The sequence below is a fragment of the Piliocolobus tephrosceles genome, chromosome 4, assembly GCF_002776525.5.
Source record: "Piliocolobus tephrosceles isolate RC106 chromosome 4, ASM277652v3, whole genome shotgun sequence".
Classification (NCBI taxonomy): domain Eukaryota; kingdom Metazoa; phylum Chordata; class Mammalia; order Primates; family Cercopithecidae; genus Piliocolobus; species Piliocolobus tephrosceles.
Window position 1 is genome coordinate 111132392 of NC_045437.1, and position 16108 is coordinate 111148499.

Sequence of the window (16108 nt, forward strand, 5' to 3'; positions counted from 1 at the left end):
AAACTTTAAAATCTAGCCAGGCGTAGTGGCTGTAGCACGCCTGTAGTCCCAGCTACTCAGGTGGCTGAGGTGGGAGGAACCCTGGAGCCCAGGAGTTCAAGGCTGCAGTGCCCTACGATGGCGCCACTGGGTGACAGAGCCAAACTCTGTTTCAAGAAAAAGGGGAAAAAAATGAAAACCTAATAGACTCATTCCTTGAAAATTAGAAGCCGGGCATGGTGACTCACGCCTGTAATCCCAGCACTTTGGGAGGCCGAGGCGGGCAGATCACCAGGTCAGGAGATCGAGACCATCCTGGCTAACATGGTGAAACCCTGTCTCTACTAAAAACATACACAAAATTAGCCAGGTGTGGTGGCGAGCACCTATAGTCCCAGCTATTCAGGAGGCTGAGGCAGGAGAACGGCGTGAACCCGGAAGGTGGAGCTTGCAGTGAGCCGAGATCACGCCGCTACACTCCAGCCTGGGCAACAGAGCGAGACTCCATCTCAAAAAAACAGAAAAAGAAAAAGAAAGAAAGAAAATTAGAATAGAGAAAAAGCCTGAAACAGTGTTTCTGATTCATCTCTAACAGACTTAGCTGATAGTGGCTAAGAATTTGCTGTGGTGGGATATTCTGAGAAAACAATAACCTGAAGTGAAGTAAACTCTAGCAGTGAATCTGATCTCTTCTCAGTTGTACAAATGGGCTGCGGGTAGTAACTTTGAAATGACCGCCAAAAAGCATACAGTTCACTTGGAAAAAAATTAAGAACTTATAATATTCCTTATGTAAGAAATATTAATGAGATCAAATACATGGAGTTGTCAAAAATAACAATGACTAAGAGGTACCTTCTTTCCATCTGTTTGTGCAAAGCTGTTTTCTCCAAGCCAAAATCCTACATACTCAAGGACTCTCTTCCCCCCTGAATTGAAGGAGCTACTGTTTTCTTAATGATACTTATCTTCTACTCCTATGACCCCATTCCAAGACCAAAGAGACGAGCTAGAATAACTTGGAGTCCAAGTGGAAAGTGTCCCTCTTCCTAGCAGAGACACAGAAAAGTACATCCAACTGTAGAGTTTAAACTCAAGAAATCCATAGATCAAGGTTTAATGTGATAAAAAGACATCACCTTAACAGGGCACATCTGATTAAGCTCTGACATTAAAAGGAATGACTGACAAATTAGATTCAAATTCTAACACACTCAGAATTAATTTCTCTTCAAACAGCATGCCCAGTATCCTCCACTGACTCAGGACTAAAAAAAAATCAAACAGGGTCTAAATTCTTAGAATAACTTTAAACAAAAATTGAATCATTACTAATATACCTTGTTTTTTTTCTTTTATTTTTATTTGAGACAGAGTCTTCCTCTGTTGCCCAGGCCGGAGTGCAGTGGCACGATCTCAGCTCACTGTAACCTCCATCTCCCAGGTTCAAGTGATTCTCCTCCCTCAGCCTCCCGTGTAGCTGGGACCACAGGCGCACATCACATGCCCAGCTAATTTTTGTATTTTTAGTAGAGACGGGGTTTCACCACGTTGGCCAGGCTGGTCTTGAACTCCTGACCTCAGGTGATCTGCCCGCCTCTGCCTCCCAAAGTGCTGGGATTTACAGGAGTGAACCACCGCCCAGCCCCCACTAATATACTTTCCAAGGAGGGTTCAAGGCAACTATTTGTGTATAAAATTATGATTTTTATGAGCTTTCATTATTTCCTTCAACTGCAATGACCACAAACTACTCTTACAAGTCCTTCCTAACACAGGCCGAGCGTGGTGGCTCATGTCTGTAATCCCAGCTACTTGGGGGGCTGAGGCAGGGGAACCGCTTGAACCTGGGAGGTGGAGGTTGCAGTGAGCTGAGATGGCCCCACTGCACTCCAGCCTAGTAACAAAGCAAGACTCCTCTATAAGAAGAAGAAGAAAAAAAAAAAAAAAAAAAAAAAAAAAAAAGGCCTTACAAGAGTTGTTACTCTTGAGCCATGAAAGGAGGCTCATGAAGTTACATCATCTTGCTTGAGGTCAGTGTATAGGAGGAGAGATTACTGAGTAAAGCACTACCAAGTTTATATTAATAACTCAACAAACAGGCACTTAAGATACACCTAAGATGTGTACTACCCAACTGTGAGCCCAAGCCCTCCCTGCCTCCAAGAGCTGACAGTCTAGTAGGAAAGATGTGACCTAAAGTAATAAGTGATCATGTGCTAAAAATACATAGCACAGACCGGGCACAGTGGCTCACACCTGTAATCCCAGCACTTTTGGAGGCCAAGGCGGGTGGATCACAAGGTCAGGGGTTCGAGACCAGCCTGGCCAACATGGAGAAACCCCATCTCTACTAAAAATACAAAAATTAGCCGAGTGTGGTGGTGTGCGCCTGTAATCCCAGCTACTGAGGAAGCTGAAGCAGGAGAATCGCTGAGACAGAGGTTGCAGTGAGCAGAGATCACCACTGCACTCCAGCCTGGGCGACAGTGCGAGACTCCATCTCAAAAAACATAAATAGGTCAGGCGCGGTGGCTCATGCCTGTAATCCCAGCACTGTGGGAGGCTGAGGAGGGTGGATTATCTGAGGTCAGGGGTTTGAGACCAGCCTGGCCAACATGGTGAAACCCCATCTCTACTAAAAATATAAAAATTATTAGCTGGGCCGGGCGCAGTGGCTCAAGCCTGTAATCCCAGCACTTTGGGAGGCCGAGACGGGCGGATCACGAGGTCAGGAGATCGACACCATCCTGGTTAACATGGTGAAACGCCGTCTCTACTAAAAAATACAAAAAACTAGCTGGGCGAGGTGGCGGACGCCTGTAGTCCCAGCCACTCGGGAGGCTGACGCAGGAGAATGGCGTATATCCGGGAGGCGGAGCTTGCAGTTAGCTGAGATCCGGCCACTGCACTCCAGCCTGGGCGGCAGAGCAAGACTCCGTCTCAAAAAAAAAAAAAAAAAAAAATTATTAGCTGGGCATGGTGGCCAGCGCCTGTAGTCCCAGCTAGCCCAGCTAGTAGGGAGGCTGAGGCAGGAGAATCGGTGGAACCCGGGAGGCGGAGGTTGCAGTGAGCCAAAATAGCGCCATTGCACTCCAGCCTGGGCGACAGGGCAAGAGGCCGTCTCAAAATAAATAAATAAATAAAATAAATAGCATAGACAATATGTTTCCTAAATGTTTTGACAAAGGAGATTCTTACTGCTGTGAGTTAGGGTGGTCAGGAACTAGCTTTAAGGCAGAAGAAAGAGATAAGCTGGGACTGGCAGGGTGGCAGGATTCTGAACGACATGGAGGAGGGTCCCACAGGCAGTCTTTAAATTTATGAAACACTGTATTTTCAAGTCCACACTCCTTTCTTTTTATTTTTAAAAGAACCCTGGGGGTGGCAGGGTGAGGTGGCTCATGCCTATAACCTCAGCACTTTGAGAGGCCAAGCTGGAAGAAGACCAGCCTAGGCAATATGGTGAGACCCCCATCTCTAACAGAAAAAACACTTTTTTTATTTAGCCAGGCGTGGTGGTGTGCAACTGTGGTCCCAGTTACTCAGGAGGCTGAGGCGGAAGGATTGAGGAGTCTTGAGCCAGGGAGGTTGAGGCTGCAGTGAGATATGACTGTGCCTCTGCACTCCAGCCTGGGCAACAGAGTGAGAGGAGGGCCGGGAAAGAACGCTGGGAGATAATAAGCCTAACATGCCCCTAGTTTACAAATGACAAAAGTGAAGATGAGAAGCCTTGACCAGTTGATACAATAAGCAAGGAAATCTGAGTGGTTTTTTTTCCCTTCTAGCCCAGCAATCAAGTCTAGTGTGGAAGAGAATGAGAAATATAATTCAACCAGAGCAGAGAACCTGTGAGAGACATTAAAAGATAGATTAGGTCAGACTGGTCCCAATTGCCAAACCAAAGACTCTGAACTTCATCCCTTCAAGCAATAGAAGGATTTCTAGCATTTCGAGAGGGAGAAAGAAACTAGATGCCTAAAGACTGGTTAGTTAGCTAGGGACGGGCACTGCAATAGCCCAGGTGAGAGATAATAAAGGTATGAATTTAAAAATACACAGAACAAACTAGATTTTAACATTTGTTTTAAACTAAAATCCCCAAGAAAACCGCTGAAAAATCTTGTCTCTTTTGTAAATCTGTTTTAGGGAGAAAAACCTCTAACCAACAAATTTCAGGAACATTTACTGAGAGCCCAAAGGGAGTAATAATTGACCAACAATCTAACATCATTAGAGATTTTAAACAGGTCTGATCAATTAAAACTAGAATTGTCAATAATATTGCAGGAATCTGAAGTTCACAAAGTTCAGGCTACCGAAACAAGGAATACTTATATGCAACTCACTGAACATTTTACTAAGTTTTTCAAAGATTTCTTGATTTTCCATTCAGAGAAGTTTGAGTTGGTCAACCGAAGGTCGACTTATTTCCATATGAAAGCCCTGACCCTATTTACAGCACAGGATCTTGTAAAGGGCAAGGACCCAATAAACATTTGCAGAATAAATGAGGCCAGGCCTACGGTGCAGGAACTCCCTCCATCACAGGCAACTCGAATGCTAGTCTATTTCGAATAAAGATCTCAACATCCTGGAATCAAGTCTGGAAGAAAAACCCTCCGGTTAGCGTTCGCCAGCCTTCCCAGGTCGGGCCTCCCGCAAGGCCCTCACGGTGCTGTTTTCCCAAAGTAACGCCACCGTGCTACTTCCCGAGATGACAACCTCTCAGCTCCCTGCCATGTTACTCTCCCTCCAGGAGTCGCGGACGCCTGGGGAAGTCTCCCAGCGGCCCGATCCTCGTCAGAGGAAGTGTTTTCGGGAGAGGGGGCTGCCGCCCCGACAAGTGCCTTCCCGCGCCCTACTCACCGTGGCCGGGCGGCCGTGCTCGGGGCCGTCAGAGGCGTCCAGGCGCGGGGCCGCGGCGGCGGGCGCCGGGGCCGGGGCGGCGGGCGGCGGGACCGGGGCGGCGGGCGGCTGCCTGTGCTTGCCGGCGCGCTTGGCCTTGGCCTGGATGCAGCGCTGATGCAGGGCGAAGGTGTGCTGGCGCTCCAGCTCCAGGCGCTCGGGCGACACGGCCTCGTAGCGGGCCTCGCAGGTGCTGTGGTGGCGCCGGCACAGCTCGATGCGCCGGCGAAGGCGCTCCATGACCGCGCTGTGCCGCGGCAGCGCGAACTCCGCCATGGGGCAGGTGGGCAGCACCATGGGCCGCGGGCTGCACGGGCCGGGCCCGGGGCCGGGCCTCTCGGGGCCGGCTGGCACTGCGGGCTTCGCTCCCCGCGGCTACCCCTGTACGCCTCACGGCCGCGCCATGCCCCCGAGGGTAGCGGAGCGGGCTCGCGCGCGGCGGCGGGTTTTCCTCCTGCCCCGCTCGGCCCGACCCCCAGCCGGCGCTTGCTGCCCACCTCAAGCCTCGGCCTGTCCCCACCGCCCCGGCCCCATTGTTTTCCGCGATACCTCCGCGGCCGCCATCTTAAAATTGTTTTCGGGCCTCTGGGAAGAAGGCGGGGCCTCGGTAAGAGACCTAGTGCGTCACGGCTGATGAGCAGGGGCTCCGGCCAATCAGAGAAGGAAGAACCGGCCGCCCGAGGGCGTGGGGACGAGCACGCAAGAGGCGCGCTCGGGCTCCAGAGCGGTATTTAAAAGGAACTCTCAAGCGAACGGCGGAGGGAAGCCCCTGGGCGGGCCTTAGTCCTGGGGGCGGAGCTAAGCATGACTGACAGGAGTCCGTCCAAGAGGCGGCTATTGGTTTCCTGCACGTCGCCCGCTGAAGGCAGGTCCTTCCGGCTCCCCCGAGGAAACGGGAATCTGGCAGGCGGGTGCGGCGCGGCTGGCCAGTCCCCGTCGCCCACCTGGCGGTACATAGACCTTTCTTTTTATCTTTCAAATTTCGACTTTGATGAACTCTAAGTAACCATGCTATTTTAACTTCAGCCGTTTTACTTTGACCTTATTCCTTGTATCCAGCCCCATAATTGGTCAGAATCGTCTAGTGGGCTGGTAGTTTCCTCTTGCACCATCCCGAATCACTGGTAGTCAGTTTCCACCTATTTATAAAAGCCCGAGCAAGTTTCCAAAATACAGTATTACTCACTAATTAAAAAAAAGTCCAGAAGATGTGAGCAAAAGCATGCAGGAGTCCAGCTCCGTTAGAGGGAACTGGAAATGCAAAGGATGACGTTTCACTGCAACCTCCGCCTTCCGGTTCAAGCGATTCTCGATTCTCCTGCCTCAGCCTCCCGAGTAGCTGGGATTACAGGCATGAGCCACCACGCCCGGCTGATTTTGTATTTTTAGTAGAGACGGGGTTTCTCCATGTTGGTCAGGCTGGTTTCCAACTCCCAGCCTCAGGTGATCCGCCCACCTCGCCCTCCCAAAGTCCTGCGATTACAGGTATGAGCCACCGCGCGCGGCCAAATACGGTCCTTTAGGTAAAACTGAGTTACTCAACAAAACCAAACCAAGACAAATTATGCCCCTTAATTAAAACTAATAGGCAAAGGGGAGTAGAGGGACTGGAGCAATGAAACAGTGTTAGTACTAAAACTAGGTAGGGTGATGCCAAAGGATATCAGGAACTCTAGATATTGGCACTCTAATTGCTAAAAGGTTAAGCAGCAGGTGGCAGGAGGCTGCACACTGAGATACACCATCAGTAGCTCAAACATTTGTTACTCTAGCTTTTTAGCTCATGAGGTTTTATTTTAAAATGAAGAGAACAGTCAAGTATGTCTTCATACAAACGGGGCAGAAAAATACAAATACTAATGTTTTAAATGGAGAAGGTGGGCCACCAAGGCAAAAGTGCCATAATGCAGTCCAGCTTTTTTTTTTTTTTAGCATTCAAACATAGAACTTTTACACCAGAACTATTTCATTAATAGCAAAAATAGTAACTAGGAGCACTACATTCTGTGTACATACTTTTCTTCAGTATGTAACCTAAAAATTTAATAGCACATAAAAAACTGGTCTAACTTTCAACAATATCCCTGAAGTATTTAAGTATACGTAAAATATGGAGTCTGATTTTGAACAAAGAATTTTCTAATAAAAATTTCAAAGTTCAATGGTTCCCCTAAGTCTTAAAGAATATTATCTACAAATTACCAGTAGCATTCCCTCCTTTTCTGAGCTGCTGTCCACACTATTATACAACAGAAACTACTGCACTGCAATCATGTGGGCAGGAAGAGGAAAGGGCTAAACATAAGAGACTGCATCAAACTCATGTGGTGAGACAAAGTCATTATTTCACTGTCCATAATAGTTTCTGCATATTAGTGAACTTTCACATAGTGGCCAATTAAAGGAAGATCAACCCATTTGAACATAGTAACACACACACATTGAAGGTTACTATGAAGAAATTCAGTCAAAAGCAGACAGTTAACACAGGGCTTTAATGTAACACCATTTAGTAACGTGACAAATTGAAAAGTGAGGAGTACTTTGTGGACAAAAAAATGGAGGAACACATCTGATGGAGAGTGGGCATTTGACAACAATGGAACAGGTAACCAGCATGTAAAATCATAATAATAAGTGTCTTTTTAAGAGCTGAAAGCTGCTGCTGGTCTTTCATTAATATGTCAGACATTTAATCAGGAAGCTGGACCTTCAGAAAAAAACTGAAAAAAGAACCAAGAAAAGGCATTTTTGTTTTGAACAAACTTTACTAAATAACCCTGGAAAGGCAATGAATGATCTGACAATTTAAGCTCTAATGATTTAAAGCTCAGCTAGAAGAGAGGCGTGACATATACTGTCAACGGAGGGTGAAGGAGGCAGATTTCTGGAAATGCAGTGATCCCACACATTTGCTTCAAGGAGAAACCTGCAGACATATTCTCAGGTCTTGCTAAGTAACAACTGTTTATTTGTAATCAATACATCTGGGAAAGTCTGCTACGTAGCTAAGGTCACTGTGACCGCAGAACAACAGATGAAAAGGAAAACGCACTGAACATTCAGCAAGAAAAATACATCCCATCCTCTAAAGAATTTAAGTGAACCAGTTTAAAAAGAAAAAAAAAAAAAACAAACAGCCTTCATCTTTTACAAATATATTTCCTTCCCAATATCTTCCCAATATAAACACTGTGGAGTGTTTATATAATCAGTGCAAGGAACAGTATCATCGGTACATTTGAAAGCCTCTAAAGAACAACTAAGGCAAAATAACATCTAACTCTGAATACATTTCAGTGTAGAGTAATAACATTATTACACTATAGTGGTGTGGGAGAGGCTCTGATAGCACCCATCTGCATTCCGCATGAAAAAACAAACCTAAGATCACTTTAAAAAATTCTACAAGCCACATTAAAAAAAAATTTGAACAGGACTGCTTTATTGTGTAATTTATGACACAACTGTTACATGAATTGCAAATGAAGGCTTAAAATATTTAGCAGCTATAAAAAAAAATCAGATAACTCATGCTTCATGTCACTCCTCCCACAAATACTTCTAGTCTGTTCAACTGCAGTCAATTCTGTATTGGCTCACCTGTGAATTAGACTTCTAAAGTCTTTACACAGAGTAAAAGAAATGGATAAAAATCAAAGATTGTATTCTATTCTGTTCTTTGACCCTGGAAAGGTATGGGTCTGCTTAAAAGAAAGAACAAACATACACGTAATCACAATAAAGCTTAACATTATGCAGGGCTTATAATCATTTTCAGCAACGGACTGCAAGCTGCACTGTGAAGAAAATGCATAGCAGAGGAGAAAGCTGGGGATTTGAGGAAATAGGTAAGGAAAACAGTGTCAACACAGTGGAAGAAGTGATGAAGACATCTACTCCGGAGCTCACGTGCCATGCCCTGCTAGCATTCCTTAACAAGCCACCTGCTCCAGAAGGCCACAGCCTGACCCTCCCAAGTGCAGTATGAATGCCCAAGTCCCACATGAAGCCACCTCTTCCACTACCTGCAAAGCTGTCTGGGAACTGAGCTACAGAACACACGTGCTTTCTGGTCTAACCAACATCAAGTGAAAGATTTTTTTTCTTATATATCTATTTTTAATACAACTTAAACGCAACTTTTATATAAATTTGGGCTTCTATTCAGTCCCTCTCCTCAATTTCCTTAGGAGGAACTGAGTAATGGAAGCAAACAAAACAAGATTATAACCACAAATGACTGCACTTTAAACGTGATTATCAATTTTGAGGGACAGAGATGTGAATGTTTTACAATACCAAACTTAAAAAAAAATCTATTATAAAAACTGCAACTCATCTCCCTAACATTTTTAAATGATGGTATTAGGTTTGCACAAACAGATTAATACATTAAATTAAGCCAAGATCTTAAAGACTGGCAAAGTTCTATCATTCTATTTTAAAAAACAAAGATGTTAAAAAAAAAAAAAAAAGTTAGTTTGCCTCATGTTACATTTCACAACCATTATGTTAAATGTTTTCTTTTCTACAGAAACAGGGTCCTTTATATCACAACTGCAAGTATTTACTGCTAGATGTTTAAAGTTACACAGACTAGTGTTCAACTGGAGCCTGCTGATGGTGATGTCTTGAAGTTTTCTGAATTTCAATCTAAGGTGTGCTGGGTCCTCTCCTAGGACCACTCTTGCAGGGGGTAGGGAGAGGAAATCACAGGTCAAGCTCTTAAGATTGTTTCACTCTCTTCGTGGCTTTCTGTTTCTTGGTGATCTGTTCAAAATTTCATCCTCCTATTGATTGAAAAGAAAAGAAATTCACTATAATTAGCACATTTAAAACATAATAAAAGTTCACCATATTTTCAAGATCAGCCAGGCTGAGGGTAACTTATTTGAGGAAAAAATGAGAAAAATGATTAGAAGAAAATGCACCAAGAAGAACGGTTGTCTCAGAGGTGGTGGAATTATTCCTACTTCAGTTTAGTCTTTATTGTTTTCTATCAGCATCCACTTTTCTCAATCTAACCCATAAACATATTCTTAAAAAAGGATCAGACACTGTGGTTTCTTAATCTTGCTTAAGTGATTTCTTAATCTTGCTTAATCCCAAACAATCTACTGGGCTATGGCACACTCGCCCCAGTCTGAGGGTAAGAAACCAAGGATTCACTAAGATGGAAGGCTATCCAAGTAGACTGACTCCAAGGCTGCTGCTCTTTGTACTCTATCACAAGTTGCTAAGATTGTAAACTACCCTATGAAAATATTCCTTTTTTAAAAAATGCACCAGCAACTTTTTAACATGTGAGGGAGTTGGGGAAACATGGTATCTACTTTTAAGAACTGCATTCTAGTTAAGACAGAACATATCCATTGAAAATATACAAAAGATACAGATAGCAATGACCTTTATTAATAGGAAGGCAGAGTTGTAGCTGGAAGTAAAACCTGAGGAGAGCTTTCCAGGAGAGACCAGACTGAGACACAGAGGTGCTGGGAGAAGGACTTTAGTAGGCAATGGTACAGACAATGACTGTTCCCTTTCTCTCATACTCTATATATCCAATCTACCACAAAACCAAGATCCAGAACCCTAACTAGTTCTCATACCCTCTGTTCCTCTCCTGTCACCCTTTGTGGGGCCACCATATCTTTCCTAGATGATTACAGGAACCTCCTAACCGGTCTCCCTGATTCTCACTGGTATACAGGAAACACAGCAGTCATCATCCTGTGACAACTGTGTCCAGTAGCCTGTGATGGTTGCCTGCTTCACTAGGAGGGAAAGCCAAGTCCACACAACAGTCTGTCTAACCCGGAGCCTTCTCCATCCTTCTTTTCTCCATTCTGTCCACTCACCATGCTGGCTTTGTAGACCACTTTAGGCCCTCAATACTGGCTGTTCTCTCCGCCTGGAATGCTCTTCCCACTTACATCCCCATGGAAAAGTTCTCTATCTCTTTCAAGTCTTTGGTCCAGTGTCATCTTTCGAGTAAGGTTTTTAACATGGTGACCCGCCCTACCTCTAGCACTTTTCATACTTTTTCCTATTTTAATTTTTCATAGTTTCTCACTTCCTAATGTGCTGTATTGTTTACTTCCTTACAATGTTTACTGCTCATTGCCTCTTTCCCCCAAGTAGAATTTAAGCTCCCTAAAGGCACGGTATCTTTGTCTGTCTTATTCACTGACAATGCCTGCAACAAAATGGGCACTCAACACACATCAGATAAATGAATGAATGAACCAATCTATGGATAACGGGGACAAAAAGTTTAGAACACAGTGATTTGTATAAGAAATACTTTTCAGGGCACTGTGAGGAGAGGCAAATAGACTGTTAATGACCTGAAGTTTCCTTCTTAGCAAGCATTTTATTATCCCCCTACAACCTTCTGCTTATTCCAGAAAATCATTTTCAGCTAAAAAGATACTTTGGAGAGGCAGACGTAGCTTAAAATTATCAAACAAAACACTGACCGGTATCACAAAGAATTCCACTTCAACAAAATTGGTTTTAACAGAACTTTTACTGCCATAAGCCACTGTAAACTACCCTATTAAAATATTCCCTTTAAATACATGTACCTTAAACTTGGAAAAACAAAATGTGTGACCCCTTTCCTTTACCTCTGCTTTAGGTTTTCTGTCTTCCTCCTCTTGACTGACAGTGCCACCATCTTCTTCAGCATCACTTTTCTGTTTCTCTTCTAAGACAGAAGTTAAACAACTGAGCAAAACCTGACTATTTTTGGTGATTATACATTAGCATTAGAACAAATCTCTAGATCTACAACACTTTTTTTTTCTTGAGATGGAGTCTCGCTCTGTCACCCAGGCTGGAGTGCAGTGACGGGATCTCAGCTCACTGCAACCTCTGCCTCCAGGTTCAAGCGGTTCTCCTGCCTCAGCCTGTGGAGGAGCTGGAACTACAGGCGCCTGCCACCTCACCCGGCTAAATTTTTGTATTTTTAGAAGAGACGGGGTTTCACCGTGTTAGCCAGGTTGGTTTCGATCTCCTGACCTCGTGATCCACCCTCCTCGGCCTCCCAAAGTGCTGGAATTACAGGCGTGAGCCACTGTGCCTGGCCAACAATTTTTTTTTTTTTTTTTTTTGAGACGGAGTCTCGCTCTGTCGCCCAGGCTGGAGTGCAGTGGCCGGATCTCAGCTCACTGCAAGCTCCGCCTCCCGGGTTTATGCCATTCTCCTGCCTCAGCCTCCGGAGTAGCTGGGACTACAGGCGCCCGCCACCTCGCCCGGCTAGATTTTTGTATTTTTTTTTAGTAGAGACGGGGTTTCACCGTGTTAGCCAGGATGGTCTCGATCTCCTGACCTCGTGATCCGCCCGTCTCGGCCTCCCAAAGTGCTGGGATTACAGGCTTGAGCCACCGTGCCTGGCCTTTTTTTTTTTGAGACGGAGTCTCGCTCAGTCGCCCAGGCTGGAGTGCCGTGGCGCAATCTCGGCTCACTGCAAGCTCCGCCTCCCAGGTTCACGCCATTCTCCTGCCTCAGCCTCCCAAGTAGCTGGGACTACAAGCGCTCGCCGCCCCGCCCGGCTAATTTTTTTGCATTTTTAGTAGAGATGGGGTTTCACCGTGTTAGCCAGGATGGTCTTGATCTCCTGACCTCGTGATCCGCCCGTCTCGGCCTCCTAAAGTGCTGGGATTACAGGCTTGAGGCACCGCGCCCGGCCAATTTTTTTTTTTAAGAGACGGGATCTCGCTGGGTGTGGTGGCTCATGCCTGTAATCCCAACACTTTCTGAGGCCCGGATTCAGGAGAATCGCTTGAATCCGGGAGGCAAAGGCTGCAGTGAACCAAGATCACACCACTGCACTCCAGCCTAGGCAACAGGGCCAGACCACATCAAATAAATAAATAAGTAAATAATAAATCAGCTGAGCATGTGGTCCCAGCTACTTGGGGACGGGGGAGGCTGAGGTAGGAGGATCACTTGAGCCTATAAGTTCGAGGCTGTGGTGAACTGTGATTGTGCAATTGCACTCCAACCTGAATGACAGAGTGGGACCTTGTCTTAAAAAATAAAAAAGAGGCCGGGCGCGGTGGCTTAAGCCTGTAATCCCAGCACTTTGGGAGGCCGAGACGGGCAGATCACAAGGTCAGGAAATCGAGACCATCGTGGCTAATACAGTGAAACCCTGTCTCTACTAAAAAATACAAAAAACTAGCTGGGCGAGGTGGCGGGCGCCTGTAGTCCCAGCTACTAGGGAGGCTGAGGCAGGAGAATGGCGTAAACCTGGGAGGCGGAGCTTGCAATGAGCTGAGATCCGGCTACTGCACTCCAGCCTGGGCGACAGAGCGAGACTCCGTCTCAAAAAAAAAAAAAATTAAATTAAAAAATTAAAAAAAAAGAGGCCGGGCGCAGTGGCTCACGTCTAATCCTGGCACTTTGGGAGGCTGAGGTGGGCAGACCATGAGGTCAGGAGATCGAGGCCATCCTGGATAATGCGGTGAAACCCTGTCTTTACTAAAGATACAAAAAAATTAGACAGGCATAGTGGCGGGCGCTTGTAGTCCCAGCTACTCGGGAGGCTGAGGCAGGAGAATGGTGTCAACCCGGGAGGCAGTGTGTGTGCAGTGAGCCGAGATCGCACCACTGCACTCCAGCCTGGGCGACAGAGCGAGACTCCGTCTCAAAATAAATAAATACATACATATATACATACATACATACAAAATAAAAATAAAAAAGAGAGAGAGAGAGACAAGACCTCACTCTGTTGCTCAGCTGGAGTGCAGTGGCACTATCCTGGCTGACTACAGCCTTAAACTCCTGGGATCAAGCGATTTTCCTGCTGCAACCTCCCAAAGTGCTAGGATTATAGGCTTGAGCCACCATGCCTGGCTAAAAACAATCTTTAACTTGACTGTAAAGGTTTAACGACATCGTAGGATCTTGGCTTACAGCAGATTTTCTGGACTCTATTTCTTACCAAGTTTCTCTTCTCCTTCCTCTTCCTCATCTCCCTTGTCCTTTTCCTCTTCCTTCTCTTCTTCCTCTTCCTTCACATCCGGCTGAGGTGCATCAGTTTTCTTATACTCCATAGCACTGGTCTGTTTCTGCAATGTTCCCCAAAGTACAATTTTGTTTACATGTTCAGGTATTATGTTATATAATTCCTGAATGCCTACAGGCAAAGTTCTGTTTCAGGCTGTATACAGGGAAAAATATATAGAAACGAATAAGATGTAATTCCTACCCTGAAGAGTGTGTGTGCACATGCGTGTGCGTACATGCGCTTGTGTGTTTCAAGGTAGAATAAAAACAAAAGGGCCAGACAGGAAAATACCGGTCAAAAAAAGGTGACTGAGGCACAGATACAAAGAATAGTGTCAGAGGATAAGGCTGGAAAAGGAACTTGGGATCCAGTTACAAAGTGCTATGAATGCCAGATGAAGCATAATCCTCATTTAGTAGAAGTAGAGGGCCAAAATAAGACTTCCTTTTTTTATGATAGCACATGCAAAAAAGGCTAGACAAGAAAAACTAACAATAAGGCTGTGGTACCCCAACATACTGTTTTCAGAGTGGGGAAGGTGAAGGCAGAATGGATAATGAGGAATCAAAGACTGAATTTCAAAGAATAGAAATAGGTATGCCAGCAGGAAAAGCTGATTATTGCCCAAGTGACTAGTTTTATATCGAAGTTTATTGTTTTTTTTTAGAAAGCCGCTGCCGAACATTATGGAGAGTAATAGATTAGGATAAATAATAAAAGCAACCAAGGGGCTATAAATCCTGTTCCCATCTGGGCACAATAAATGGCCACTGAGGAACAGTAAGTAAGGTTTCTGAAGTCATCACCAAACATGGCTCAGTCATTACTGAGCCACTACAAAGAAAACCTCAGGCAACATTTCTTAGTTATTTTTAATAATCACCAGAGTGATGTCTCTAAAAGTGATTCTAAAAACAAACTTCCTACCTTTCCAGAACAGCAGAAGAGGATAACCAGGAACACGGGTAGGGCTACAGTTAGAATATAGACCACCCACAGCCACGGGCGCTCTTCAGCTGCCTCGATCATCTGCCCCACAACGCCTGGCTGGAAAACAAGACAGGACTGGCTGAAAGTTCCGGCTTTTGACACCAAACATAGACCGCGTTGTTCTACCACAGTTTAGTTATGGCACGGCACTACACAGGAGCTTCTTTTTCAGAGAAAATGTTCATTAAATGTAAAAAAGAAATTAGAGAAAGGCTCCATCCTCTTGCTCTCCTTATAATCAAGGTGATTTCACTCTCATAGGTGCAGAAGCTGGCTTCTACATCACCTGCAAAAGGCTCCCCAACCTCAGGGTCCGGTGAATTTCTTATCTCAGTATCCCTGGCTCTCCAATTCTTAGGGTGGCCACATGACCAGTTGTTTGACAATTCTGTATGTAGTGTAAACCGAGATTCAACATATAAGAGTACATTAAAATATAGCCTAAATGACAAATTTTGAAATATATACCCAGATAATAAAAAAAAACCCTGAACATAACACAGATAGACTCTAAAGCCACTACATTAGACTAATGAAACCATGCCCCAAACCCAATGTTGTGTCTTCTACAGGCATATATATGGTTGTACTTTTTATGCCAATATTGACAAATGAAGAAAAAGATAAACCTTAACACAGACTTTCACAAAATAACAGCTCCTTACAATAACATACAAATGCACCAGCAGCAAACACGAACCTCAGCAGCCCCATCAGCAGCCTTCTTCAGGCCCCATCCATCATTGGCCCAATCATCGACTACTCTTCGATCAGCACAAATGATAAAGTTGTCAAAAAAAATGTCAGAGGTCATGGACCACAGCTCCAAACCAACAGCACTAAAGGGAGTCATTCTGAAAGGCTCCAGGTCTTCAAAGAAATCTGGATTTGGTATTTTCCTGGGTTTCCAGATTCCCTAGAAAAAAATGTTTTAGAAAATGATTTCAGATAATGATCAACAAAAGTTTGTGGTGAATCTACTGTAAGAGAAATTTTGCATGAACAATTGAGAGAAATGCCAACTTAATGAAACTTGAAATAAGCAACAGGAAAATAAATAATAAATGCTACAGATTATTTTACACACTCTGCCTCTAAGATTGCAGGACTCCAACTACTTCCAATTTCTACTATCACCCATGACCTTGGTCCAAACCAACCCCTCAAGTTCCTGGCACATTCAACAGCCTCCACTCTTACCAGCTGCTA

At 44.9% G+C, this 16108-nt stretch overlaps 2 protein-coding genes across 5 annotated transcripts in view; both read right to left on the bottom strand.

The window, feature by feature from the left end:
• Window positions 1-5494, bottom strand: part of MAML1 (mastermind like transcriptional coactivator 1) — a 54981-nt gene extending 49487 nt beyond the window's left edge. The window contains exons 1-2 of one of the 2 annotated variants that reach the window (XM_023193654.2): window positions 5371-5494; window positions 4849-5219 (exon numbers count right to left, since the gene is read on the bottom strand). In XM_023193654.2, the coding sequence (XP_023049422.1) occupies window positions 4849-5184 (336 nt within the window). In that variant the 5' untranslated portion in view covers window positions 5185-5219; window positions 5371-5494. Of the gene's footprint in view, window positions 1-4848 lie in introns of both variants that reach the window. The other variant, XM_023193653.3, reaches the window with a different exon arrangement.
• A 1869-nt stretch (window positions 5495-7363) lies between these two features.
• CANX (calnexin) overlaps window positions 7364-16108 on the bottom strand; it is a 33351-nt gene continuing 24606 nt past the window's right edge. For all 3 annotated transcript variants that reach the window (XM_023193650.2, XM_023193652.2, XM_023193651.2), the window contains 5 exons: window positions 15600-15815; window positions 14837-14956; window positions 13844-13970; window positions 11520-11599; window positions 7364-9680 (listed from right to left, as the gene is read on the bottom strand). In XM_023193650.2, the coding sequence (XP_023049418.1) occupies window positions 9627-9680; window positions 11520-11599; window positions 13844-13970; window positions 14837-14956; window positions 15600-15815 (597 nt within the window). In that variant the 3' untranslated portion in view covers window positions 7364-9626. The remainder of the gene's footprint in view (window positions 9681-11519; window positions 11600-13843; window positions 13971-14836; window positions 14957-15599; window positions 15816-16108) is intronic.